The sequence below is a fragment of the Ammodytes marinus genome (genome assembly GCF_949987685.1).
Source record: "Ammodytes marinus genome assembly, chromosome: 19".
Classification (NCBI taxonomy): Eukaryota; Metazoa; Chordata; class Actinopteri; order Uranoscopiformes; family Ammodytidae; genus Ammodytes; species Ammodytes marinus.
The window spans coordinates 5,705,073-5,731,231 of record NC_137223.1 but is presented as its reverse complement, the minus strand read 5'-3'; the positions used below and the strand labels follow the sequence as shown (position 1 = coordinate 5,731,231).

At 43.7% G+C, this 26,159-nt stretch overlaps 1 protein-coding gene across 1 annotated transcript in view; it reads left to right on the top strand.

The window, feature by feature from the left end:
* Window positions 1-25,811, top strand: part of znf292b (zinc finger protein 292b) — a gene marked incomplete at its 5' end in the record, with an annotated part of 33,130 nt that extends 7,319 nt beyond the window's left edge. Inside the window, 7 exons of the mRNA XM_080048007.1 lie at window positions 1,001-1,155; window positions 1,357-1,432; window positions 2,925-3,060; window positions 6,661-6,863; window positions 7,297-7,433; window positions 7,522-7,663; window positions 18,516-25,811. Of these exons, the coding sequence (XP_079904133.1) occupies window positions 1,001-1,155; window positions 1,357-1,432; window positions 2,925-3,060; window positions 6,661-6,863; window positions 7,297-7,433; window positions 7,522-7,663; window positions 18,516-25,274 (7,608 nt within the window). The 3' untranslated portion in view covers window positions 25,275-25,811. The remainder of the gene's footprint in view (window positions 1-1,000; window positions 1,156-1,356; window positions 1,433-2,924; window positions 3,061-6,660; window positions 6,864-7,296; window positions 7,434-7,521; window positions 7,664-18,515) is intronic.
* Between the last annotated feature and the right edge of the window lie 348 nt (window positions 25,812-26,159).

Sequence of the window (26,159 nt, the reverse complement as noted above, 5' to 3'; positions counted from 1 at the left end):
AGAGAAGGTTTCAATATTTCATATGCAATAAAACCTATTCAAAATGTACTTTAATAATTAAAACAAGCTTTTTTTTCATCAAAAGCAACACTAAATAATCTCTCATATCAATAGAAACTGATTTTCTACAACACATTTGTTTTATAAGGATTCTAAGTGGTGGGACAACTTTACTGTAAGTCAACACCGTCAGACATTTCATTATGTAAAATGTAATAAAATCGGGCGAAATAAGGGGCAGCTATCACTTTGAAGGGCCTCTTGTCACATTCTACCTTTGCAGAGTACATTAGAGTCAGACAGGCTCTGATAAGTGTTGTAGTTTTAGAATATTTTACATTCCGAATCTTGAAAGTCCTGTGTCACAACCATGGTATGTCAACACCGACTTACAATTTCTGAAGAAGTTATTTGAATTTTTTTTATCATTTTATATTCCTGAAGTAGTTCATACTAGCACCTAACATCAACAGAAAAACCAAATGGCTACTAGATAAACTCCATTTGTTCTGTTTAAGAAACGTTAAATATGTCAACAGCGTCGGACAAGAAATCTGACGGAGTTGGTGGTGATAGGCCAATGACGGTAAAAAAAACAAAAGCTGGGAGGTTGTGTCAAAGCTTAGCTCAGTAGCTTAGTATATGTTGGATACAAACATGTAATTTAATTTGCCGAAACATAGGGTTTGTATTTTTTCAACATTGCACCCTGTTTTGTCCCACTTCTCAAGAATCACTGATATATTTAAGGGTTCAAAAAAGTAAATTTTTTCAATATATATTTTGTGATTAAAAAAAAAAATCGGACGATTTTAATCGTTATCGTAATTATTCTCTGAAGATAATCGGCAAAGGCATCGGCATCGGCACTCAAAAATCCATATCGGTCGGGCCCTACTAAATACCCAACCGTTTTCTTGACTATTTAAAACATGTCGGTACAATCATCGTCCCTTCAAATAGTTGTTGAGTAAGAGAATCGCTGTGTTTCTCTTTGTAGACGCTGCTGGAGTATGCGGGCCGTTGGAGGACAGAGGAAGAGCCTTTGCCTCTGGTGGAAGTGTACAGAGTTGCCCTGCTGAGTTACGCCCAGGCCTCTCCATACCTGTCCTTGCAGTGTGAAAATGTTCCTTATGTGGTTGAGAGGCTGTCATTGTAAGTACCATTAGAATGTGATTAACGGCAAAAGAGAGGGTTTACCCCATGTCCAATAAAAAATTCTGCTGATTGTAACCTTGTTATCAAAGGTAAATAATAGCTTTCCTGTTAACTTTCTCAATGTTTAGGAGCTGATGGTTAAATTGCAGACGGAGATCAATCTCATGTTTATTTTCTGATTGCCCTTTTGTTCGGCAGGAGTTTTGTGGAGCTTTTGCTCTCTCTGAAGGACATTCCAGATGACTCGTGGAAAGAATTCAAGTCATCAGTGCAGGTACGGCTGAGGATTCAATGTGGATTTTCTGTCAAATTACAAGGCCAGATTTGAACTAAACTCTCTCACCCTATAACAAAACACTGTCACCCTACAACTTCTTATGTTAATTTTTTTAAATGGTGACATCATGACAAAATGAAACGGTGCACTTAAAGGTGGACTTAGGGGTTCTGGAGAACACTTCAAAATCAGTGATATCTCTTCACAATCTGTTACCAGTACGTACTGTGTGCACTGGAAAGAAATCTAGTCTTAATACACAGCCTAGGCTCTGTAAACAGGCATGTTTACATCTATGGTGGCCCCCTTTGTTTAAATACGGTACCCTTTTTAAAGACCCTAGGCTGTATTAACCCATTGATGACTATAGCAATCTAGGATGCATGTCCTTAATGCCTGAGGGTTTTCTGAAAAAATTGTACGAATTGTCAAGTCTACCAAAACCTTAATATCTAAGCCTGCGTAGCACATAGAAACATGAAATAAAATACATTTAAAGGTAAGGTTCACAGGTTTTATTTAAACATGCTCCGTTAGCGCTTACAAACCAACACATTTTTCAAAAAATCGTCAATTAGATGGGGGGGGGGGGAAAAACTAAAAAAATAATAGAAAATATTTAAAAATAATGTGCTAAATGAGGTTATAATCCTGCTTCCTTTTAGCATGGATAGTAGTGACTGAGTGTGCAGTGGAGGGATAAAGATAGACAGATATAGGAAGGAAAAGATCGCTTTATTTTATTATTTAGTTCAGTTATCACTGGCACCATAAATCCGACTTCCCAGTATAACTGGAACGCAGACTGACTCCTGCTGTCGGGAGCCGATCAGCTGGTCCAAACGGCTGTATACCACGGAGATGAAAACGAAACTGAAACTTAACTATCGCCTGGCTGGGCGGAATTTGAGTTAGAGCAGCAAAATATAGCCTAAATTCATAAATATTGTTAATAAATAGATGCAATGTGTTGTGTGATTTTCGTCAGTAGCCTATAGTAGACCTAAATTCTGCGCTCCGAACGCCACTAACTGTTCTGTAATACATTATCGCTGACACAGCTGGCGGATTTTTTATTATTATTTTTAATTTTTTTATTGGCGTGATTTTCGGCAAACCACACAACTTTTGGGTGGTCACGTGGTCTTAAAAAATCAACAAAACCCACCTCATGTGTATTTGAACCAATGACGGTGCATTCTATGTTGCGCACGCAATGAAAATTAGATAAAGTAACAATGCTGCGCTACGCAGCATCAGGCAGGAGATACAATGTAGCATCGCGCAGCAGCCGTCATCAATGGGTTAACACCAGATTTATTTTCAGTCCACACATATATTCACTGATTTTGACAAGAGTTTGAAAATGACATTGAGAGTTGAGATATCTAGTCTTTTTCTACGTTTCCAAACTATTCTAAAAGCTCAGATAGTCACAAACCTTTTGTATTGAGTCATGTAGTTGTCTTGTTCTTCCTGTTGTGTACAGTTTGCTTACAGTAAGCTGCAAGAGAATGGAATCGCTCAGCTCAGCCTGCTGTCCGCTTTGGGCCAGTCGGATGGTGTTTGGACCAACAGGATCCTACAAGGTCTTCTTTCTGATGAAACCCTTGAGCCTGAACACGGTCAGTTCCTGTCCTGCTTTTCAGAGTTACTGTGAACATATTCAAATCCAAATGAAGGAAGGGTGGTGTATGAATGTTTCTTTTGTTTGGGATAGAGTGGTTATTATTATTGACCGACATATTGTTAAGAACTGAAGGAGTGTGTCATTTTTAATGATCAATAGGATTGTGCTTAAATTAAATGGTTGGACAATCTGCTCAATATCAGGCTCTTGTGAAATGCACACATCTTTTGGAGCTATGTGCCATTTGATGGCTGTGGTTAAGTTATGTAATTTAGAAATTGTTTGATTTAAGGTGCATGTTGAGAGAGTAGTGGTCTGCCATATATTGTATATTAAGATAATATCTTAATCTTGTTTTAACTGTGTGAAATGACTATCGAGTCCATCACTCATTTTGAAGAAAACAATCAAAAAACACCATCAGATTGGAGTGATGAACGACATTAGTTTTTTTTAAATGTCAAGCCAATGCTTTCTGAGGCAGTGTGCAGTGAAGAGAGCGCAAGAGACCAGACAAAGAGAGATAGCTTTATTTTAGAGTTTTGCTTTTAACTTGCATGTCTCACCAAAACAAACGTTCTTATGTTAATCTATGCTTGTAGGCCTCTGCCATGTGTCATGGACGTCAACGCAAAAATTAAATCGAACTAAACCAACTGCAAAGTGGTCTGTTCTAAGGGGAAGAAGCTTTTTTATTAATAAATTACTATTTTCTCAAAACACAATGCGTTGCATAAGGCTGTGCGATATATCGTCTGCTGAAACAAAAACGTCTATTTGATGCAATATCGTTTATTTCGTTATGTTGCGAATCACACTCTTAACGACACAAACTATACATGTAGCTCGCAGTTAAGTTACTGTTTAAAAAATAAAATAAAAATTAAGATATTTTTTTTGGCATTTTTATGCTTTATTGATAGTGTAGAGACAGAGTTGAAATGGGGCAGAGAGGGGAGTGACATGCAGAGAACGTCCGCGGGCTGGATTCGAACCCGGATCCGCTGCTGGCCGAGGCCCATGGGGGGGACGCCCTACCAACTGAGCTAAGGGCGCCCCCGTTAAGTTACTGTTAATTCAAACATTTCCTACATTCCTACAGGTAACCTTCACATTAAAAGCAGTTAACTGGCGAAACGTGACGCGATTTTGAAGCAGAAACCGGAACTTGGGGCTTCCTAGCCCCGCTGTGCTTCCATCACTGGTAGAATGTCTTCCATGTGGGACTATGCGGTGAAAGAACAGAAAAGAAAGTGTGTCATTTGCAATAGGCCTACTTGTAACCCTGCGCTCACACCAAAAGAAAAATCTTGAACGTTAGTGGCAGCCGCCAGTTATTTATTTACATTTTCGCTGCGATGGGCGACTGGAGCCTCGGCTGCAGCAGCGTCATAGCAACCACTTGAGCGTTCACAGGCGTATAGTGTGAGTCCATACACAGTCTGAAATGAGCCGTGAGGGAACTACTCCCAAAACATTGATACACTGTGTTCCAAATTATAAGGCAAATTAGATTTTCCAAGATTTTCCTAAATAGTCGATGCAAAACACAGTCAGTATAATTTTCAAGTCATCAACCGTTAGAGTATATTTCGAATTGTATTGAACAAACCTCCCAATAATAAAAGTATTTTTTTCAAAAATAAAAAAAACTCCAAATGCACTTTTCCAAATTATTATGCACAACAGAGTTTCAAAACACTTTATAGGTTGTAAACAACTAAAAATGGTCATTTGTTGAATTTGCAGCATTAGTAGGTCATATTTAGTGAAATCAAAAGCTATTTCAATCAAAAACATCTTAACAGGCCAAGTTACATGTTAACATAGGACCCGTTCTTTGATATCACCTTCACAATTCCTGCATCCATTGAACTTGTGAGTTCTTGGAGAGTTTCTGCTTGAATATCTTTGCAGGATGCCAGAATAGCCTCCCATAGCTACTGTTTTGATGTGAACTGCCTCCCAACCTCCATAGATGTTTTGCTTGAGGATGCTCCAAAGGTTCTCAATAGGGTTGAGGTCAGGGGAAGATTGGGGCCACACCATGAGTTTCTCTCCTTTTTATGCCCAAAGCAGCCAATGACACAGAGGTATTATTTGCAGCATGAGATGGTGCATTGTCATGCATGAAGATGATTTTACTACGGAAGGCACTGTCCTTCTTTTTGTACCACAAAAGAAAGTGGTTAGTCAGAAACTCAACATACTTTGCTGAGGTCATTTTCACACCGTTAGGGACCCTAAAGGGGCCTACCAGCTCTCTCCCCATGATTCCGGCCCAAAACATGACTCCGCAACAGCAAACGAGACCATCAGTGCAAAGAAAGACGTTTTTATATAGTTTTTATTACTGCATTTGATCTGGTCGTACACCCAGTCCGATTTTCGGTTCACGCGTGCATGCTCTATGGTCACATATCCGCATTGGTCGCAGATCTCAGTGTGGCGCAGCAACGTGAATTGAGAAGCCTATGGCTCCAGGTGAGGGAAGGGGAGCGGGAGCCTTGTTTGAGACAGTTGTTTGTAGTCATAATGACTGATAACGGGGCTGAACCATCAAAGAAAAAAAAAGAAAATGCAATGAAGAAAAGCAAAAAGGGAGAGTGATAGGCGGGCGGGAGGGCGTTGCCAGGCAACGTATACACAATTTCACGGAGCGAACCTAGACTGCAGTGTTTACTCCTAAATGAATGAGCGGTAGCCTACTAAAACACAGTTTACTTTGCCTCACCAGCATCATCAGATGACCATTATTCATCTGAAATAGTCATTATTTACAACAACATAAACACATTACCTCATCGTGATCCTAGACTACTAACTAACTGCCATCTCACGGACACGGACTCGTTCAGCTACGTGAGAGGTGACAATGCATCAACTCATTGCAATCAGGTGTGTTTAGCTCTTACTGGCATTAGTTGATGCTGTGTCACTAACCACTCTCTGGAAGCCGAAAATAGTCCGGTTCCCCTTACACTTTCAACACACGGACACGCACCATATTGCTTCCTGATTATTTGATTCTTGCACTCCCAGCACGAGCTAGAAAACAGCTGGCGTCGTAAAAATACTACCGCTTTTGTTCAAAGGTGTCGCCAACGTGCCGACTTACTCGTAGTAGCTTTAATGCATTGCGGTCTTCAAGCAGCTAGTTATCTAGCATCATCTCAGATCCATAAGTGTGATAAAACGTGATTAAAACAGACATTGGGAAGGATTTTTACCTGCTCCGCCATTGTAGGCGAATAAACATTCACCCAGCTGTTGCTGGGTGTGCCGGTTTGTAGCGTTCTTCCTTGTGATTGGATACCACTTTCGGTATCCCTGCACAATTTAATTTGCCGATTACATGCAGAGCGGGTGACTGAGAGATCGGAGGTATGAAACGCGCACACTATACAAGTGATCACTGTATGAATATAGAGCGATTTAATACTTATATTAACCTAAATATATCGCTCACTTCACCTTTAATAGAGCATGATGGTGTCAAACATTTCCAGAATTAGTTCAGTGATGGGTGAACTCTGGTTGCACTTGAAAACAAAAGTTCTAATATTTCAGTATCATTCTTCTGCTTTGTTTTCAGTTGAGGAGTTCCTGGTGCAGGAGGGGCCGGTTTTGTTGGAGATGAGAGTGAAGCAGCTGATGAAGGAGAATCAGATGGGGAAGGCAGCACTGCTGGCAAAGACCTGCCTCTGGTGTCCTGCCTACCAAGGGAAGGGAGCATTCAAACAGATATACCTCGTCTGCCTCTGTGCAACCTCACAACAGGATCAGTTGATGGACGAGGTGAGTGTACACACAGGAGCTTTGAAAAAGGTCACTTGTGCATACTAGATTTGATCACTCGTAGCAGATCTTGGCATTCAGTAAAACATTTGGACACAATTTGGATGAAGCGTAAATGGCTTCATATAGCCCTGTAAGACCAGAATAATGGTAGCCTAACATTTCATTTGTGCTATGCCTTCCACTGAGTCTGTACTTTTTAGACATTTTCCTGTAATAAATGTCTCATCCACAAGATGGCAGACTACACTAAAAAGCAAGCTGTTAGCCTTTGAAAAAATCAGGTGATGAAGCTTTTGGTTGTTTACCTGGGTATAATTATATTTTGATTCATGAAAGCGTACTATATACAGTATCTCACACAAGTGAGCACACCTCTCACAGGGGTGTGCTCACTTTTGCGTGATACTGTACCTGGCATCTGTCTGTACAGCTCTCAAAGGAGGATTGCCGCGAAGCTTTAGAGATGATATGCAATCTGGAGTCTGATGGAGACGAGAGGGCAGCTTTCAGCTTGTGCTCAGCCTTCCTGACCCGGCAGCTTCTCCATGGAGATACATACTGTGCTTGGTAAGCCATTGTTTGATGCTTATTATAATTTATAAAATAATAGAAACTGAACAAACGATTAATGTACAATGACTTTTCTTCAAATCAGGGAGCTCACTCTGTTCTGGAGCAAGCTGCTGAAGCGATTGGAGCCATCGGATCAGGCCTTCCTGGCCAGATGCCGCCAGATGTCCTTACTTTGCAAAAGTGTTTACCACATCTTGTTCCTCATAAAGGTTATCCAATCAGAGGTCAGTAAACAGCCAAATGTGTTGATTGTGAGTGTTTCTGAGTGAAAAAATAGCCAACACAAATAGTTAAGTCTCTTAGTCCGTTCATCTCGTTTATAGCCAATATTTGCCGAATTGCCTTCTAAAGATTAAGGTGTGGATTTTTGAACTTACTATTTAACCCATTGATGACTATGGCAGTCTAAGATGCATGTCCTTAATGCCTGAGGGTTTTCTGAAAAAATACTACGAATTGTCAACGTCTACCAAAACCTTAATATCTAAGCCTGTGTAGCACATAGAAACATGAAATAAAATACATTTAAAAGGTAAGGTTCACAGGTTTTATTTAAACTTGCTCCCTTAGCGCTTACAAACCAACACATTTTTCTAAAAATCTTCAATTAGATGGGGGAGAAAAAATAATAATAAACTAGAAATCCCGCGGAGATTTGGAAAGTACGGGCCGCCCCCGCGCGAATCGGGAAAGGGAAAAAATCGCGGCCGACCCCCGCGGTCCCAGAGGCTTTACCGTAGAGCGACGCGAGCCGCGCGCGTCCGACAAACGACGAGTCGATCGGAGTCGGGGGGAAAGGGGCGTGGCCCGGCAAACATCGCGTCGTTGAATGACGTTTTTCGCATTCGTGGCGCCCCCTGTGGGTTAACCTCGACGAGCTTAGAGGGACACGCCACCGCATGTCTTCCGCACGTATCCTGCGAGTTTCACGACGATAGGACCTACGGGCAACGACTTATGGCCAATTTGTAATTAAGCCCCGCCCCTGCGTAAACGTTTTAGTCAATGGCGGCCGTGTTTTCCAAGCTATCCTACTGATATTTTTCGGAGACGTGCTTCACAGTCCCCCGGGGCTTCGTGAGACATTTGGTGTCGATAGAGTAAAACGTGAAAAAGTTGTGGATAAAACCCTGTTTTTCAGTTTATGCTAATTAGCCGAAAATATTTCCAGGTTGACTTTTATGGTCCAAGAGGCTTTTTTGTAGAGCACCCCATCATACAGCCGTGTGAGAAATTTCAAGTCAATCGGACTTACGGCGTGCGGGGCGCGGCCTCTCAAACTTTTTCAGTCGGGGCTTAATAACAGCGCCCCCTAGCGGAATTTCAAAAAACTGTATAATAGCACACCCCGCGGGGTAGGGGCGCACGTTCAGTGAAAATTTTGAATGTCTAAGTGAAACGGTGTGGGAGGAGAAGGAGCTAGAAACTTTCTTCAGTCAGGGATTAAGAACAGCGCCCCCTAGCGGAAATTAAAAAAAAATTCCTCGGAGCGAAATTGTAGAGCACCATGAGCTGTACATGTGTAATCAATTTCAAGTCAATCGGAGTCGGGTGACTTTTGTGGCGCCCCCTATGGGTTAATCGCGATAAGCTTCGAGGGACATATTACCACATGACTTCTGCACACACCCAGCAAGTTTGATGATGATAGGACCTATGGTTAAGGAGTTATGGCCAATTTGTGGATAGGCCCCGCCCCTGTGGCGCCCCCTACGGGTTAATCGCGATAAGCTTCGAGGGACATGCTACCACATGACTTCTGCACATACCCAGCAAGTTTGATGATGATAGGACCTATGGTTAAGGAGTTATGGCCAACGTGTTATTATGCCCCGCCCATTTGTGGCGCCCCCTTTGGGTTAATCTCGATAAGCTTCGATGGTCATGCTACCACATGACTTCTGCACATACCCAGCAAGTTTCATGATGATAGGACCTATGGTTAAGGAGTTAGGGCCAACGTGTTATTAAGCCCCGCCCATTGGTGGCGCCCCCTATGGGTTGATCTCGATAAGCTTCGATGGACATGCAACCACATGACTTCTGCACATACCCAGCAAGTTTGATGATGATAGGACCTACGGTTAAGGAGTTATGGCCAACGTGTTATTAAGCCCCACCCATTTGTGGCGCCCCCTTTGGGTTAATCTCGATATGTTTCGATGGACATGCTACCACATGACTTCTGCACATACCCAGCAAGTTTCATGATGATAGGACGTATGGTTAAGGAGTTATGGCCAACGTGTTATTATGCCCCGCCCCTGCGTAAACGTTTTGGTCAATGGCGGCCATGTTTTTCAAGTTGTCCTACTAATCTTTTACGGGTATGTTTATTGTAGTCCCCCGGGGCTTCACGAGAAATTTGGTGTTGATACAGTCAAATTTCCGAAAGTTGTGGATAACACGCTGTTTTTCAGTTTATGCTAATTAGCCGAAAATATTCCCAGAACACTTTTTATGGTCCAAGAGGCTTTTTTGTAGAGCACCCTAACATACACCTGTGTGAGAAATTTCAAGTCAATCGGAGTTACGGTGTGCGGGGCGTGGCCTCTCAAACTTTTTTCAGTCGGGACTTCATAACAGCGCCCCCTAGCGGAAATTCAAAAAACTGTATAATAGCACACCCCGGGGGGTGGGGACGCACGTTGTGCGAAATTTTGGCATGTCTGCGTGTAACGGTGTGGGAGGAGAAGCAGCTAGAAATTTGGGGAAGAATAAGAAGTCAGAAGAAGAACTAGAAATCCCGCGGAGATTTGGAAAGTACGGGCCGCCCCCGCGCGAATCGGGGAAGGGAAAAAATCACGGCCGACCCCCGCGGTCCCAGAGGCTTTACCGTAGAGCGACGCGAGCCGCGCGCGTCTGACAAACGACGAGTCGATCGGAGTCGGGGGGAAAGGGGCGTGGCCCGGCAAACATCACGTCGGTGAATGACGGTTTTCGCATTCGTGGCGCCCCCTGTGGGTTAACCTCGACGAGCTTAGAGGGCCACGCTACCGCGTGTCTTCCGCACGTATCCCGCGAGTTTCGCGACGATAGGACCTACGGGCAACGAGTTATGGGCAATTTGTAATGAAGCCCCGCCCCTGCGTAAACGTTTTAGTCAATGGCGGCCATGTTTTCCAAGCTATCCTACTGATATTTTTCGGAGACGTGCTTCACAGTCCCCCGGGGCTTCGTGAGACATTTGGTGTCGATAGAGTAAAACGTGAAAAAGTTGTGGTTAAAACCCTGTTTTTCAGTTTATGCTAATTGGCCGAAAATATCTCCAGGTTGACTTTTATGGTCCAAGAGGCTTTTTTGTAGAGCGCCCTATCATACAGCCGTGTGAAAAATTTCAAGTCAATCGGACTTACGGCGTGCGGGGCGCGGCCTCTCAAACTTTCTTCAGTCTGGGTTTAATTATAGCGCCCCCTAGCGGAAAATACAAAAAAATTCTGAGAGGCTATATTGTAGAGCACCATGAGCTGTACATGTGTAATCAATTTCAAGTCAATCGGAGTCGGGTGACCTTTGTGGCGCCCCCTATGGGTTAATCGCGATAAGCTTCGAGGGACATGCTACCACATGACTTCTGCACACACCCAGCAAGTTTGATGATGATAGGACCTACGGTTAAGGAGTTATGGCCAATTTGTGGATAGGCCCCGCCCCTGTGGCGCCCCCTATGGGTAAATCGCGATAAGCTTTGAAGGACATGCTACCACATGACTTCTGCACATACCCAGCAAGTTTCATGATGATAGGACCTATGGTTAAGGAGTTATGGCCAACGTGTTATTAAGCCCCGCCCATTTGTGGCGCCCCTATGGGTTGATCTCGATAAGCTTCGATGGACATGCAACCACATGACTTCTGCACATACCCAGTAAGTTTGATGATGATAGGACCTACGGTTAAGGAGTTATGGCCAACGTGTTATTAAGCCCCGCCCATTTGTGGCGCCCCCTTTGGGTTAATCTCGATATGCTTTGATGGACATGCTACCACATGACTTCTGCACATACCCAGCAAGTTTCATGATGATAGGACCTATGGTTAAGGAGTTATGGCCAACGTGTTATTATGCCCCGCCCCTGCGTAAACGTTTTGGTCAATGGCGGCCATGTTTTTCAGGTTGTACTACTAATCTTTTACGGGTATGTTTATTGTAGTCCCCCGGGGCTTCACGAGAAATTTGGTGTCGATACAGTCAAATTGCAGAAAGTTGTGGATAACACGCTGTTTTTCACTTTATGCTAATTAGCGGGAAATATTCCCTGAAGACTTTTTATGGTCCCAGAGGCTTTTTTGTAGAGCACCCTAACATACACCTGTGTGAGAAGTTTCAAGTCAATCGGAGTTACGGCGTGCGGGGCGTGGCCTCTCAAAGTTCTTTCAGTCAAGACTTCATAACAGCGCCCCCTAGCGGAAATCGGAAAAACTGTATAATAGCACACCCCGTGGGGTGGGGACGCACGTTGTGTGGAATTTTTGCGTTTCTACGTGCAACGGTGTGGGAGGAGAAGCAGCTAGAAAATGTGAGGAAGAATAAAAAGAAGTAAAAAGAAGTAAGAAGTAAGAAGTAAGAATAAGTATGGTGGAGAGTAATAATTACGGGTCCCCTGTAAACAGTGGACCCGTACTTAATAAGTATGGTGGAGAGTAATAATTACGGGCCCTCAATGCTTGAGGGCCCGTACTTAACTAGAAATCCCGCGGAGATTTGGAAAGTACGGGCCGCCCCCGCGCGAATCGGGGAAGGGAAAAAATCGCGGCCGACCCCCGCGGTCCCAGAGGCTTTACCGTAGAGCGACGCGAGCCGCGCGCGTCCGACAAACGACGAGTCGATGGGAGTCGGGGGGAAAGGGGCGTGGCCCGGCAAACATCGCGTCAACGAATGACGGTTTTCGCATTCGCGGCGCCCCCTGTGGGTTAACCTCGACGAGCTTGGAGGGCCACGCCACCGCATGTCTTCCGCACGTATCCCGCGAGTTTCACGACGATAGGACCTACGGTCAACGAGTTATGGCCGATTTGTAATTAAGCCCCGCCCCTTCGTAAACGTTTTAGTCAATGGCGGCCATGTTTTCCAAGCTATCCTACCGATATTTTTCGGAGACGTGCGTCACAGTCCCCCGGGGCTTCGTGAGACATTTGGTGTCGATAGAGTAAAACGTGAAAAAGTTGTGGTTGAAACCCTGTTTTTCAGTTTATGCTAATTAGCCGAAAATATTTCCAGGTTGACTTTTATGGTCCAAGAGGCTTTTTTGTAGAGCACCCTGTCATACAGCCGTGTGAGAAATTTCAAGTCAATCGGACTTACGGCGTGCGGGGCGTGGCCTCTCAAACTTTCTTCAGTCTGGGTTTAATTATAGCGCCCCCTAGCGGAAATTACAAAAAAATTCTGAGAGGCTATATTGTAGAGCACCATGAGCTGTACATGTGTAATCAATTTCAAGTCAATCGGAGTCGGGTGACTTTTGTGGCGCCCCCTATGGGTTAATCGCGATAAGCTTTGAGGGACATGCTACCACATGACTTCTGCACATACCCAGCAAGTTTGATGATGATAGGACCTACGGTTAAGGAGTTATGGCCAATTTGTGGATAGGCCCCGCCCCTGTGGCGCCCCCTATGGGTAAATCACGATAAGCTTTGAAGGACATGCTACCACATGACTTCTGCACATACCCAGCAAGTTTGATGATGATAGGACCTACGGTTAAGGAGTTATGGCCAACGTGTTATTAAGCCCCGCCCATTTGTGGCGCCCCCTATGGGTTGATCTCGATAAGCTTCGATGGGCATGCAACCACATGACTTCTGCACATACCCAGCAAGTTTCATGATGATAGGACCTATGGTTAAGGAGTTATGGCCAACGTGTTATTATGCCCCGCCCCTGCGTAAACGTTTTGGTCAGTGGCGGCCATGTTTTTCAAGTTGTACTACTAATCTTTTACGGGTATGTTTATTGTAGTCCCCCAGGGCTTCACGAGAAATTTGGTGTCGATACAGTCAAATTACAGAAAGTTGTGGATAACACGCTGTTTTTCACTTTATGCTAATTAGCGGGAAATATTCCCAGAAGAATTTTTATGGTCCCAGAGGCTTTTTTGTAGAGCACCCTAACATACACCTGTGTGAGAAATTTCAAGTCAATCGGAGTTACGGTGTGCGGGGCGTGGCCTCTCAAAGTTCGTTCAGTCGGGACTTCATTACAGCGCCCCCTAGCGGAAATTCAAAAAACTGTATAATAGCACACCCCGCGGGGTGGGGACGCACGTTGTGCGAAATTTTTGCATGTCTGCGTGTAACGGTGTGGGAGGAGAAGCAGCTAGAAAATGTGAGGCAGAATAAGAAGTAAGAAGTAAGAAGTAAGAACTAGAAATCCCGCGGAGATTTGGAAAGTACGGGCCGCCCCCGCGCGAATCGGGGAAGGAAAAAAATCACGGCCGACCCCCGCGGTCCCAGAGGCTTTACCGTAGACCGACGCGCGTTACGGCCAACGTGTTATTAAGGCCCGCCCCTGCGTAAACGTTTTAGTCAAGGGCGGCCATTTTTTCCAAGCTACCCTACTAATATTTTTCGGAGACGTGCGTCATAGTCCCCCGGGGCTTCGTGAGACATTTGGCGTTGATAGAGTAACACTTAAAAAAGTTGTGGATAAAACCCTGTTTTTCAGTTTATGCTAATTAGCCGAAAGTATTTCCAGGTTGACTGTTATGGTCCGAGAGGCTTTTTTGTAGAGCGCCCTAAAATACACCAGTGTGAGAAATTTCAAGTCAATCAGACTTACGGTGTGCGGGGCGTGGCCTCTCAAACTTTCTTCAGTCAGGGATTAAGAACAGCGCCCCCTAGCGGAAATTTAAAAAAAATTCCTCGGAGCGAAATGGTAGAGCACCATGAGCTGTACATGTGTAATCAATTTCAAGTCAATCGGAGTCGGGTGACTTTTGTGGCGCCCCCTATGGGTTAATCGCGATAAGCTTCGAGGGACATGCTACCACATGACTTCTGCACACACCCAGCAAGTTTGATGATGATAGGACCTATGGTTAAGGAGTTATGGCCAATTTGTGGATAGGCCCCGCCCCTGTGGCGCCCCCTACGGGTTAATCGCGATAAGCTTCAAGGGACATGCTACCACATGACTTCTGCACATACCCAGCAAGTTTGATGCTGATAGGACCTATGGTTAAGGAGTTATGGCCAACGTGTTATTAAGCCCCGCCCATTTGTGGCGCCCCCTATGGGTTAATCTCGATAAGCTTAGAAGGACATGCTACCACATGACTTCTGCACATACCCAGCAAGTTTGATGATGATAGGACCTATGGTTAAGGAGTTAGGGCCAACGTGTTATTATGCCCCGCCCATTTGTGGCGCCCCCTATGGGTTAATCGCGATAAGCTTCGATGGGACATGCTACCACATGACTTCTGCACATACCCAGCAAGTTTGATGATGATAGGACCTACGGTTAAGGAGTTATGGCCAACGTGTTATTAAGCCCCGCCCCTGCGTAAACTTTTTGGTCAATGGCGGCCATGTTTTTCAAGTTGTCCAACTAATCTTTTACGGGTATGTTTATTGTAGTCCCCCGGGGCTTCACGAGAAATTTGGTGTCGATACAGTCAAATTGCAGAAAGTTGTGGATAACACGCTGTTTTTCAGTTTATGCTAATTAGCGGGAAATATTCCCAGAAGAATTTTTATGGTCCCAGAGGCTTTTTTGTAGAGCACCCTAACATACACCTGTGTGAGAAATTTCAAGTCAATCGGAGTTACGGTGTGCGGGGCGTGGCCTCTCAAAGTTCGTTCAGTCGGGACTTCATTACAGCGCCCCCTAGCGGAAATTCAAAAAACTGTATAATAGCACACCCCGCGGGGTGGGGACGCACGTTGTGCGAAATTTTTGCATGTCTGCGTGTAACGGTGTGGGAGGAGAAGCAGCTAGAAAATGTGAGGCAGAATAAGAAGTCAGAAGTCAGAAGAATAAGTATGGTGGAGAGTAATAATTACGGATCCCCAGTTACACTGGGGACCCGTACTTAACTAGAAATCCAGCGGAGATTTGGAAAGTACGGGCCGCCCCCGCGCGAATCGGGGAAGGGAAAAAATCACGGCCGACCCCCCCCAGAGGCTTTACCGTAGAGCGACGCGAGCCGTGCACGTCCGACAAACGATGAGTCGATCGGAGTTGGGGGGAAAGGGGCGTGGCCTGGCAAACATTGCATCGGCGAATGACGGTTTTCGCATTTGCGGCGCCCCCTACGGGTTGACCTCGACAAGCTTAGAGGGACACGCTACCGCATGTCTTTTGCACGTATCCTGCAAGTTTCATGATGATAGGACCTACGGTCGATGAGTTATGGCCAACGTGTTATTAAGCCCCGCCCCTGCGTAAACGTTGTAGTCAAGGGCGGCCATGTTTTTGAAGCTATCCTACTAATATTTTTCGGAGACGTGCGTCATAGTCCCCCGGGGCTTCGTGAGACATTTGGTGTTGATAGAGTAACACTTAAAAAAGTTGTGGATAAAACCCTTTTTTTCAGTTTATGCCAATTAGCCGAAAGTATTTCCAGGTTGACTGTTATGGTCCGAGAGGCTTTTTTGTAGAGCACCCTAAAATACACCAGTGTGAGAAATTTCAAGTCAATCAGACTTACGGTGTGCGGGGCGTGGCCTCTCAAACTTTCTTCAGTCAGGGATTAAGAACAGCGCCCCCTAGCGGAAATTAAAAAAAAATTCCTCGGAGCGAAATTGTAGAGCACCATGAGCTGTACATGTGTAATCAATTTCAAGTCAATCGGAGTCGGGTGACTTTTGTGGCGCCCCCTATGGGTTAATCGCGATAAGCTTCGAGGGACATGCTACCACATGACTTCTGCACACACCCAGCAAGTTTGATGATGATAGGACCTATGGTTAAGGAGTTATGGCCAATTTGTGGATAGGCCCCGCCCCTGTGGCGCCCCCTACGGGTTAATCGCGAGAAGCTTCAAGGGACATGCTACCACATGACTTCTGCACATACCCAGCAAGTTTGATGATGATAGGACCTATGGTTAAGGAGTTATGGCCAACGTGTTATTAAGCCCCGCCCATTTGTGGCGCCCCCTATGGGTTAATCTCGATAAGCTTCGAAGGACATGCTACCACATGACTTCTGCACATACCCAGCAAGTTTGATGATGATAGGACCTATGGTTAAGGAGTTAGGGCCAACGTGTTATTATGCCCCGCCCATTTGTGGCGCCCCCTATGGGTTAATCGCGATAAGCTTCGAAGGGACATGCTACCACATGACTTCTGCACATACCCAGCAAGTTTGATGATGATAGGACCTACGGTTAAGGAGTTATGGCCAACGTGTTTTTAAGCCCCGCCCCTGCGTAAACATTTTGGTCAATGGCGGCCATGTTTTTCAAGTTGTCCTACTAATCTTTTACGGGTATGTTTATTGTAGTCCCCCGGGGCTTCACGAGAAATTTGGTGTTGATACAGTGAAATTGCAGAAAGTTGTGGATAACACGCTGTTTTTCACTTAATGCTAATTAGCGGGAAATATTCCCTGAAGAATTTTTATGGTCCCAGAGGCTTTTTTGTAGAGCACCCTAACATACACCTGTGTGAGAAATTTCAAGTCAATCGGAGTTACGGCGTGCGGGGCGTGGCCTCTCAAAGTTCTTTCAGTCGCGACTTCATAACAGCGCCCCCTAGCGGAAATTCAAAAAACTGTATAATAGCACACCCCGCGGGGTGGGGACGCACGTTGTGCGAAATTTTTGAGTTTCTACGTGCAACGGTGTGGGAGGAGAAGCAGCTAGAAAATGTGAGGCAGAATAAGAAGAAGTCAGAAGTCAGAAGAAGTCAGAAGAATAAGTATGGTGGAGAGTAATAATTACGGGCTCCTAGTAAACTAGGAGCCCGTACTTAATAATATAAAATATTTAAAAATAATGTGCTAAATGAGGTTATAATCCTGCTTCCTTTAAGCATGGATAGTAGTGACTGAGTGTGCAGTGGAGAAATAAGCCGGCAGGAGATACAATGTTGCATCGCGCAGCAGCCGGCATCAATGGGTTAAAGTATTCTGGTTGGACTACTTCTTTATTGTACTCAAAAATAAGATAGGTAGGTTTGCTATGTAAAATGTAATGCTAAGCGTTTCATATCGGCAGATATAAAAAAAAAAATTCATATCAACTGTTGATCATTGTTTCTTGCGGTTCTAAAGTTTGATTGTTTCATCGAGTGATAGTTAATATTGTTTTAAACAATGTGTGTGAACGCTTACAAAAAATGTCTAAACGGTTACATAACAGAAATGTTTTCGTGTACATGGTTAACCGTGACGTCAATGCTGTTATTTGTTGTGAAATTAATGAATGCATGTCTCAAGAACATATTGAAATCATTTTCAAAACTTTGTTTAAAAAAAACTAAAATTAGCTTTCGATTATTGATTTTTCTTCAACAGTTTTGATTTACTAACCGATTACACAAACATGTGCACACCCCTAGTTTAAACTGATGCTGGTCAGATGCTGCTGGCTCGTCATTTACTGGGCTTGGGCTTGTTGAGGCTCCACTGACAACACTGGCTTGGGACTGTCATTTCTTCCTTTTTGCCTGTTTTAAGGCTCATATTGTTTTACATGATCAAAAAGGTTTGCCCGTCTTAACTGCCACGTGCACTGCACTCTGTTTTTTGCTGTGGTGAAAAGCCGAAATCTTTCCAAACCCCTGAAGTTATGTGACCTTTTTTTATCGATAATATTTGTTGAATTTCAATCGAGGAAAATTATACCGAGATAATTACAATAACTGTTTAATTGCCCAGCACTAAAGTAATGTATATTAAAATAATAATTCACAAGTGATTCACTTTGTTATTGACATCACCAATTTTTTCTATTTTGTGTTGCTGCTGGTAAATTTGCTTTGTCAAACGGGGGATAAGCATGGACAATGTAGTATAACGTTTTCCTCTATTCTAAAGAATTGAAGTCCCTGGTCAGTTTCAGAGTATTTGTTGGTAATTTCATTAAGTAGCCTTATAAATATTCGGCTTCCTCTTTTTCACAGATTGACAGTGCTGGACTTCCAGTGTGCATCGATATGTGCATAAGGGCTCTGCGAATGGAATCAGATGACGGGAGCACCAAGGCCACAGTGTGTAAAACTATTTCCTGTTTGCTTCCTAATGACCTGGAAGTCAAGCGAGCGTGCCAGCTGACAGAGTTCCTATTGGAGCCTACAGTGGATTCATACTATGCTGTGGAGACTCTTTACAATGAACCAGATCAAAAACTAGAGGAGGAGAGTATGCCTGTTCCCAACTCGCTCCGCTGCGAGCTCCTGCTGGTTTTTAAAACCCAGTGGCCTTTTGACCCGGAGTTCTGGGATTGGAAAACACTAAAGCGTCATTGTCTAGCGCTAATGGGCGAAGAAGCTTCAATAGTGTCATCTATTGACTTGCTGAATGATCCTGAGGGCCCCGAAGAAGAGGAAGACTTCCTCAGTGAGGAATTCAAGAATATCCCAGACCACCTGGTCAGCGGCACGTATGAACTAAAAGATATAACGGACAGAAAACAAAAAAACAGAGAAATGAAGAAACTGCGAGAAAAAGGTTTCATATCTGCTAGGTTCAGAAACTGGCAGGCATATATGCAGTACTGTGTGCTGTGTGACAAAGAGTTCCTTGGCCATAGGATTGTGCGCCACGCACAGACTCATCTGAGCCGTGGAGAATACAGCTGCCCAATATGTGCTCAAACCTTTACCTCAAAAGAAACTTTGATTCCACATGTAACCTCACATGTTAAACAGTCTTGTAAGGAAAGGCTAACTGCATTGAAAACAAACAAGAAACTGGCTGATCCTAAAACAGCTGGGCCTGTTATTGCAGCATTAAAAGCAAAGACAGAAAATGAACTTTCTGAAAGTGCTGATTCTCCAGAGAAAAATGGGGGATTGAATCTTTATGTTCAGCCCAAATTAAAGGCTAGATATAACACTTCGGGTAGTGGGGATGATGTGTGTCCTGTTGGAACATGTAAAAGGGGCTTCAAGTTCATAAAAAATCTTATTGCACATGTAAAAGAGCATGGGGACAACCGAGAAGCCAAGACTTTCCTCCAAATGCAGAGGAAAAAGGTAGTTTGCCAGTACTGTCGCCGCCACTTTGTTAATGTCACCCATCTTAATGATCATTTACAGGTCCACTGTGGTGTTAAGCCTTACATTTGTATACATTTGAACTGCAAGGCAAGTTTCCTGTCCAACGATGAGCTCATCATACACAGACAAACGCATTCAGTCTTTAAGACTCGATGCATGTTTCCAAATTGTGGAAAGATTTTCAATGAGGCCTTCAAGCTCTATGACCACGAATCGCAACATTATAAAACTTTAACCTGTAAATTTGTGGGCTGTAAGAAGGTGTTCCATTCACAGCCCCAGCTAGATTTGCACCAAGAGAACCATGTCACTCAAAAAGAGCAAACGCCACCTTCTGAACCGATCTCGCAAAATATGCAGCCTGGCCCTTCACTTATCCAACAAATGCTTACCAATCACACCCATATTAAAAAAGAAAATTCCCAAGAAAACCAGGTTAATCCAGACCACAGCATGCTGCCAGGGTCCATTGAGAGTTTGCTGAAAGCTTCACAAGCACCCGGGGAAACCTTAGGACAATACAGAGTCAAAGATGAACCACAAACTACAGCTCTCTCAGCCAGTCAGACACAGAGTCATTCTGTGACTCGGCCTCTGGATAATAATAGAAACCGAGATGGTTTAGCTGGTCTTTCTTATGATTATATGAGCCCACCCGCGCAGTATCAATCAGTACCTCAATCTGAAGCTAAATTAGATAACCTGTCGCAGAACTATAATACAGATGTCTCTCAAGGCCAGCCACACATTTTCCCCACTGTTGTAAATATTGCATCAATGAGTTACAACTCTGACACTAGCTACCCTGCCAGTGGCAAGATGCAGTCCATGTGTAGCAATATTTTAACCTCATCACTCCAGAATTCCATACAGCCAGCAATGTCACAACCACTCCCTCCAACAGTAACCCCACAACCACTATCAGGGAACAGACTGGAGAACTCTGTGACGTCCTCAACCACCACAGGTCCGGCTCCAGGACAAAGACAGCGATTTCACTGTGCATTTGAAACGTGTACAAGGCACTACTGCTCCTACAGAAGTGTCACTAAGCACATGAAAACGGTCCACCCAGTTTTTTACGAGGAATGGAAAGTTGTTCGGACCAAAATCAAGACGACATATGCTCCAGCGCCGAGCACGGCATCCGTCGGACATCTCAGTTCAATCGCAACACTTCCAAACCAGCAGGGCAACAGAGTTCCAGTTCATGGAGTTCAAAGGCAGAATGTTATCAAATCACATCCTGTTACTAGCATGCCTACAAACGCAGGGTATCATACTCTACATTCCCATTCCTCAACTGCCCATAACCAGAGTCCTTCACTTCTGATGGAAAATGTTCTAAATCCCATTGTTCTCTCTCAGTTAGGAAGTGATACAAATCCAATATCTACAAAGTCCCAAGTTGCAGCTAGTCAAAATTGGCTCTCTGCCGCCATAAGTGAACAAATTCAAAACACTTCCCAAGTCGATCCATCTAACATGCAAGCGATGCCACAGGTGGATTCTCGCAGTGCATCCTGCTCTATGATGCGATCAACAATGAACAGACCAGCAGCAAAGTCTTTGCAGTCACCGCGTGTGGAAAATGGTTCCCAGTCAGTCCTGCCCTCATACATGGACAGTGCTAAGGAATTGTCACAAGCGAGAGACCTTTTTCCTCCATCCACATCACAGAGGCCAAGCATGAAGTCCAATTTTCCCTCTGCAGACAGCCCAAAACACGATAACAACCTAACTCAAAATGGCCAAGTTATGTCTAAAAAAAGTACTGAAAGTCAAAAACGAACCAGAAAAAGCAAAAGAAGCAAATGGCCAGCTATTATGAAGGATGGCAAATTTGTTTGTTGCAGGTGTTTTAGACAATTTGATACTCCCCATTCCCTCGGAGGCCATTTGTCCAAGGGTGCAAGCTGTAAACAGTACGAAGAGTCAGAACTCAACACAGACCTGCCAACATCATTTCTTGACCTTCTCAATTCAGAGCAAGCACTTAGCGCCAGTCAGTCGCAGGTGTCTTACAATCCTGCTGCTGTCTATCAGGAGAAGCCCCATCACCCAGAAACAAACTGTTTAACAATCAAAAAAGAGTTCCCCACTCTCAATTATCCACTAGATAATTTGCCAGTATCTGGGTATTGTGACTCAAATAATGACATTCTTAAACAAATCATCACTGAGTCCAAAATCGCCGATCTTTTAGTCCACTCGCCTGCTCCCCAGCCACCGTTCCAAAGCCCTTGTGTACCCTATGGAGCTAGTGAACGTTTGCCAGGGAACTCAGTTATTCAGCATACAGAAAATGTCCAGCTGAAGCAAGAGGACGATTCATTTAATATGGCCCATTATCCACATCCAAGTGTTGATGCTTATGATGCAACTAAGTTCCCTGTAAAACTAATTACCCAAATTCTCACAGAAAGCCCGCCAACTGTCCTTCCAGGAAGTGTTCCCATAAGACCCAGTGAAGGGCATCACTCTGAAAGATGTCACTTCGAGACAACCTTTCAGACATCAAATAATGATTCAAACCCACTGACGGTGTTATCTGGCAGTCAGCTTAGTTCACCAACAAACAGTGGCATGAAGTCGGAGACGCAGAGAAAGACGAGTGAGAAAGAAATAAAACGGATATTACGGAAGCAGATTCTGGCTGGTGACTTTCAACGTCGAACCAGCTTTTGTCCTTTAAGCGACTCCAACCCTAATGCCATGTCATTTGTCCCAATGTGCAGTGCTTCCATTAATTCTGAAATTCATCCAATGACTTGTGATGCAAACGGTGACTCAGCAAGTGAAAAACAAATCATTGAAAACAATTCTGCAATCATCCCAGGAATTGATGTTGAAATTGAACAACTTCTGAACACACAGAGCTTTACTAGTTTCAGAGAGAGCTCTGTCCTGCAGCAGGTGCCAAGCACTGCATGCGTGGTAGAAAAGGATGCAGGGATTGAGCCCACTCCGTTATCATCCAGTCAGCACACATGTATGACTGAAATTCAAGGTGCATTAGAAGGGCTCAATTTGGTCAGAATAATGTCTGAACAGGAGTCCGCTCCCATGAATCAAAATAGCAACACCAGTACAAGCAGGAAGACAGTATCGGCAAATGTCGATTTGCATAGTGGTAACTCAAAGCCATCAAACTCTGTCAAGGGATTTGCTTGTCATAATGAGAACTGCACATATGGTTCCATGTCGTGTGAAGCGCTTTGGAGACACCTCTCCAAAGCTCACAACTATACAACTCCAATGGTGAATGAGGTTAAAAAAAGGTATGGCCAATATGCTCCTTACAAGTGTTTAAAATGTATTAAATCATTCACTCGTAACTCCAACCTTCGCACTCACTACCAGTCAGCTCACAAATTATCAGCTTTGGAAATTGCAGATCTTGATGTAAAGCGCAAACTAAACAAACAGGCTGAAGACCAGCCTCTTAGTGCTAACCAGGCTCCAGTGGTTCATACCAAAATGGCTACTCATTCATCAATGGAGAACACAATACATCTGTGTTCACTCCAAGATGAAGTAAAACAGGAATTCTCATCAAAGGCATTTGTACCACCTGCTAATATGGACATAACTAATCATACATTTAAAGATGACAATCGCTACACAGTCATGCATCCCTTGCAAACAACTCCCATGCGCAACCAAGCAATGACTAACCCAATACAGGCTCAGACCTCAACATCAGCCTTTCAGTCGGTACAAATGGGGATGTCAAAAGAGCAGTGGTCACATGGACAGCAAAGAAATGTGCCCCAGGTGCCCACTTACCACACAAGTGGTCAACAAGTTGGAGCCCATTTGGCCAAAGTCTCAGCTCCTCTCACCCAGGCTCCGTCTACCACGCCTCAGGCCAATGGGCCTCCATCTCTCGGCAAGCCATCTGCTATCAACAGGCAGCCAATTGGTAAGACAAAAGAGAAGAAGGCCAACTCTGGTGAGGCCAGAAGTCTGTCCAAGCCATATTGCTGTGTTCATCAAGGCTGTGTTGCAGCTTTCACTCTCCAGCACAATCTGATCCTCCACTACAGGTCTGTTCACCAGTCTGCTTTGTCAGCATTTGAAGTGAACAAAGAGGAGGACCAAAGCGAGGGAATGGGTGAAACAATGGGCGATGAGGAGGATCCAGAGGCAGAGATCCCCCACATTTCTGAGTTCAGATGCCAAGTCAAGGACTGCTCCCGAGTTTTCCAAGAAGTTCCGAACCTTTTCCAGCATTATCTTCGACTGCATGAATTCAGTCTTGATAAGGTTGGCAATATCTTGTGTGCCATCAGACTAGGCAGGTTTACTTGTGGCCACGAAGGATGCACAGCATCCTTCACTGCCTTCTGGAAGTTTATAGGGCACGTCAAAGAACAGCATAAAGATATGAAGTTGGCCAAACACGAACATTTAATTGGGTCGTTCAAGTGTGAAATTGAAGGCTGTGAACGTGCATATGCCACAAAGTCAAACCTGCTCAGACACGCCATGAAAAAGCATCAAGACCTGAAACAGCCCAAACTAAAGAATCAACCGATAAAAGAAGATGGTGCGAAACTGAACTCTAAGACTTTGCTTTACCAAATTACCAAGACAAGTAATGGCAAAGAAAACATTGAGAGCAATAAAAAAATCATCCAGAGGGGAAGTGACTCAAAGAGAGTTAGCAAGGTAAAAAACAATAATTGGACTAAATATGGAAAACCCTCTTTGAAAACTAAAGTGGAGGCATCTGCAATGTGCACTAAGAAAATTCCTCTCCAATACCCCTGTATGATAAAAGGTTGTGACTCTGTCACAAAATCAGAGCGGAGCATATTAAAACATTACATGGGACACGGACTGTCCGAAAAGTACCTGGAACATCAAAGGAGTCATTTCATATTCTGCAAAAAGTTCCCCAGGCAAAAATGCCGCTCCATCAGGAGTGATGACTCCAGATCAGATAACACTTCTGACCTGTCAGACAATGAGTTGACAGCAGACACCACCAGCCTAGAAGGAGGACAGTATGGATATTCAAAGCCTGTCCTACGTAAAAGAGCTGCTGCAGGCATCGCCGATGAGTTGTTTGACAGCAAACTGTCAAATGATGACAGTTCCGACAGCTCTGTAGTGCTCAAACGCAAACGGGGACGGCCACGTAAAATGATCGAAAATATAGTGAAGCGCAAGAAAATTCCACGTAAACCTAAGGTAGATGTAGTTTACAGCAAAGATGATGAATCTGACTCCTCTTGCCCTGCTATAATGCAGGAGGAGGTGACTGAGCAGAGTGCTCCACTAGCCTCTTTTAAACCGATGGGATTTGAAATGTCCTTCTTAAAATTCTTGGAACAGTCCAAAAAATGTGAACATCCCTTGACAAGTAAGCTTAACGTACAAGATGCATGGAAAACAACATCCAGTCTTCACACCAAATATACCCGTGTCAGTTTCAGCAACCGTCAGAACTTAAATTCACTTACTAAGGTTAAAATATTAATAGACGAGGCCTTTTCAGGTGTCACTGACATTATGTTGAATCAGCTACAGGACATGCAGCCAACAGTGGTACTGGAAAGAAATGAACTCAAATACTCTTCAGTCATCACTGACCGTATGTTGAAACAGCTGCAGGAGATGCAGCCCACAGTGGTACTGGAAAAAAAAGACTAACTTGTCTTTTTCTGTTTGTTTTGTAAAGCAGAACCTCAGGACTTGAATGAGTCAAATCTGCTGCAGTCTGGTGCCCCATCTTTGAAATCTATTTTTACACATCCACTTAGTAAAACACTTTTTTTTTTTTTTTTTAAATATACTGTAATATTACCTGTACAATACTTGTCTTTTTTAATAGAATATTGTATAGCATGTTTTTATTTGTGGATTAAGTCAACAAGTTATCTGCAGATTTGGTTTACAATTGAATTATGACATCAGTTTTTGGTGTTGTCTTTATCCCTGTGGGAATTACAGACAAATGACATGGATGTAGTGTGTAGTATGTGATTTGAAGATGTTGATTATTGTGCGTTGTGTAAATAGTTTGAAATCACCCACTGCCACCAGCAGTCTTACTATTAAAATGAACAGCTTTTATAAACCAGTACGAGTTGTTTTTCGCCATTTAGCTAAAATTACTGCTTTTTTCGATATTTTCTTTTTATATGGTGTCAAATCTGCAGATGCTGCATGCACACTTAATGTTAAAATTATTTTGTGGAAGTTGAATTATTAAAAACAAATGAGATAGAATTAGAAAATTGGTTTCCTTGTATTACATTTTCTTCAGTATTTTCTAAGTTTCTATATATTCATATCTTTATTATTTTCTCAAACAAAGCCACAAAACAATCACATACCACATATATACACCACAAGACAACAAACTCACAGGACATTACAAAATGCACAGTACAACACATGGGGGGGGGGGCAGATCCATAACATTTTCAATAAATTCATCTAAATGTCCAGTTTCTCAAGTTCAGTCTTGTAAAGTTCAAGGATCCTTCCTCACAACGGTTAAGTTCATTGAGGACCAATTTCAGTGCTGAAGCA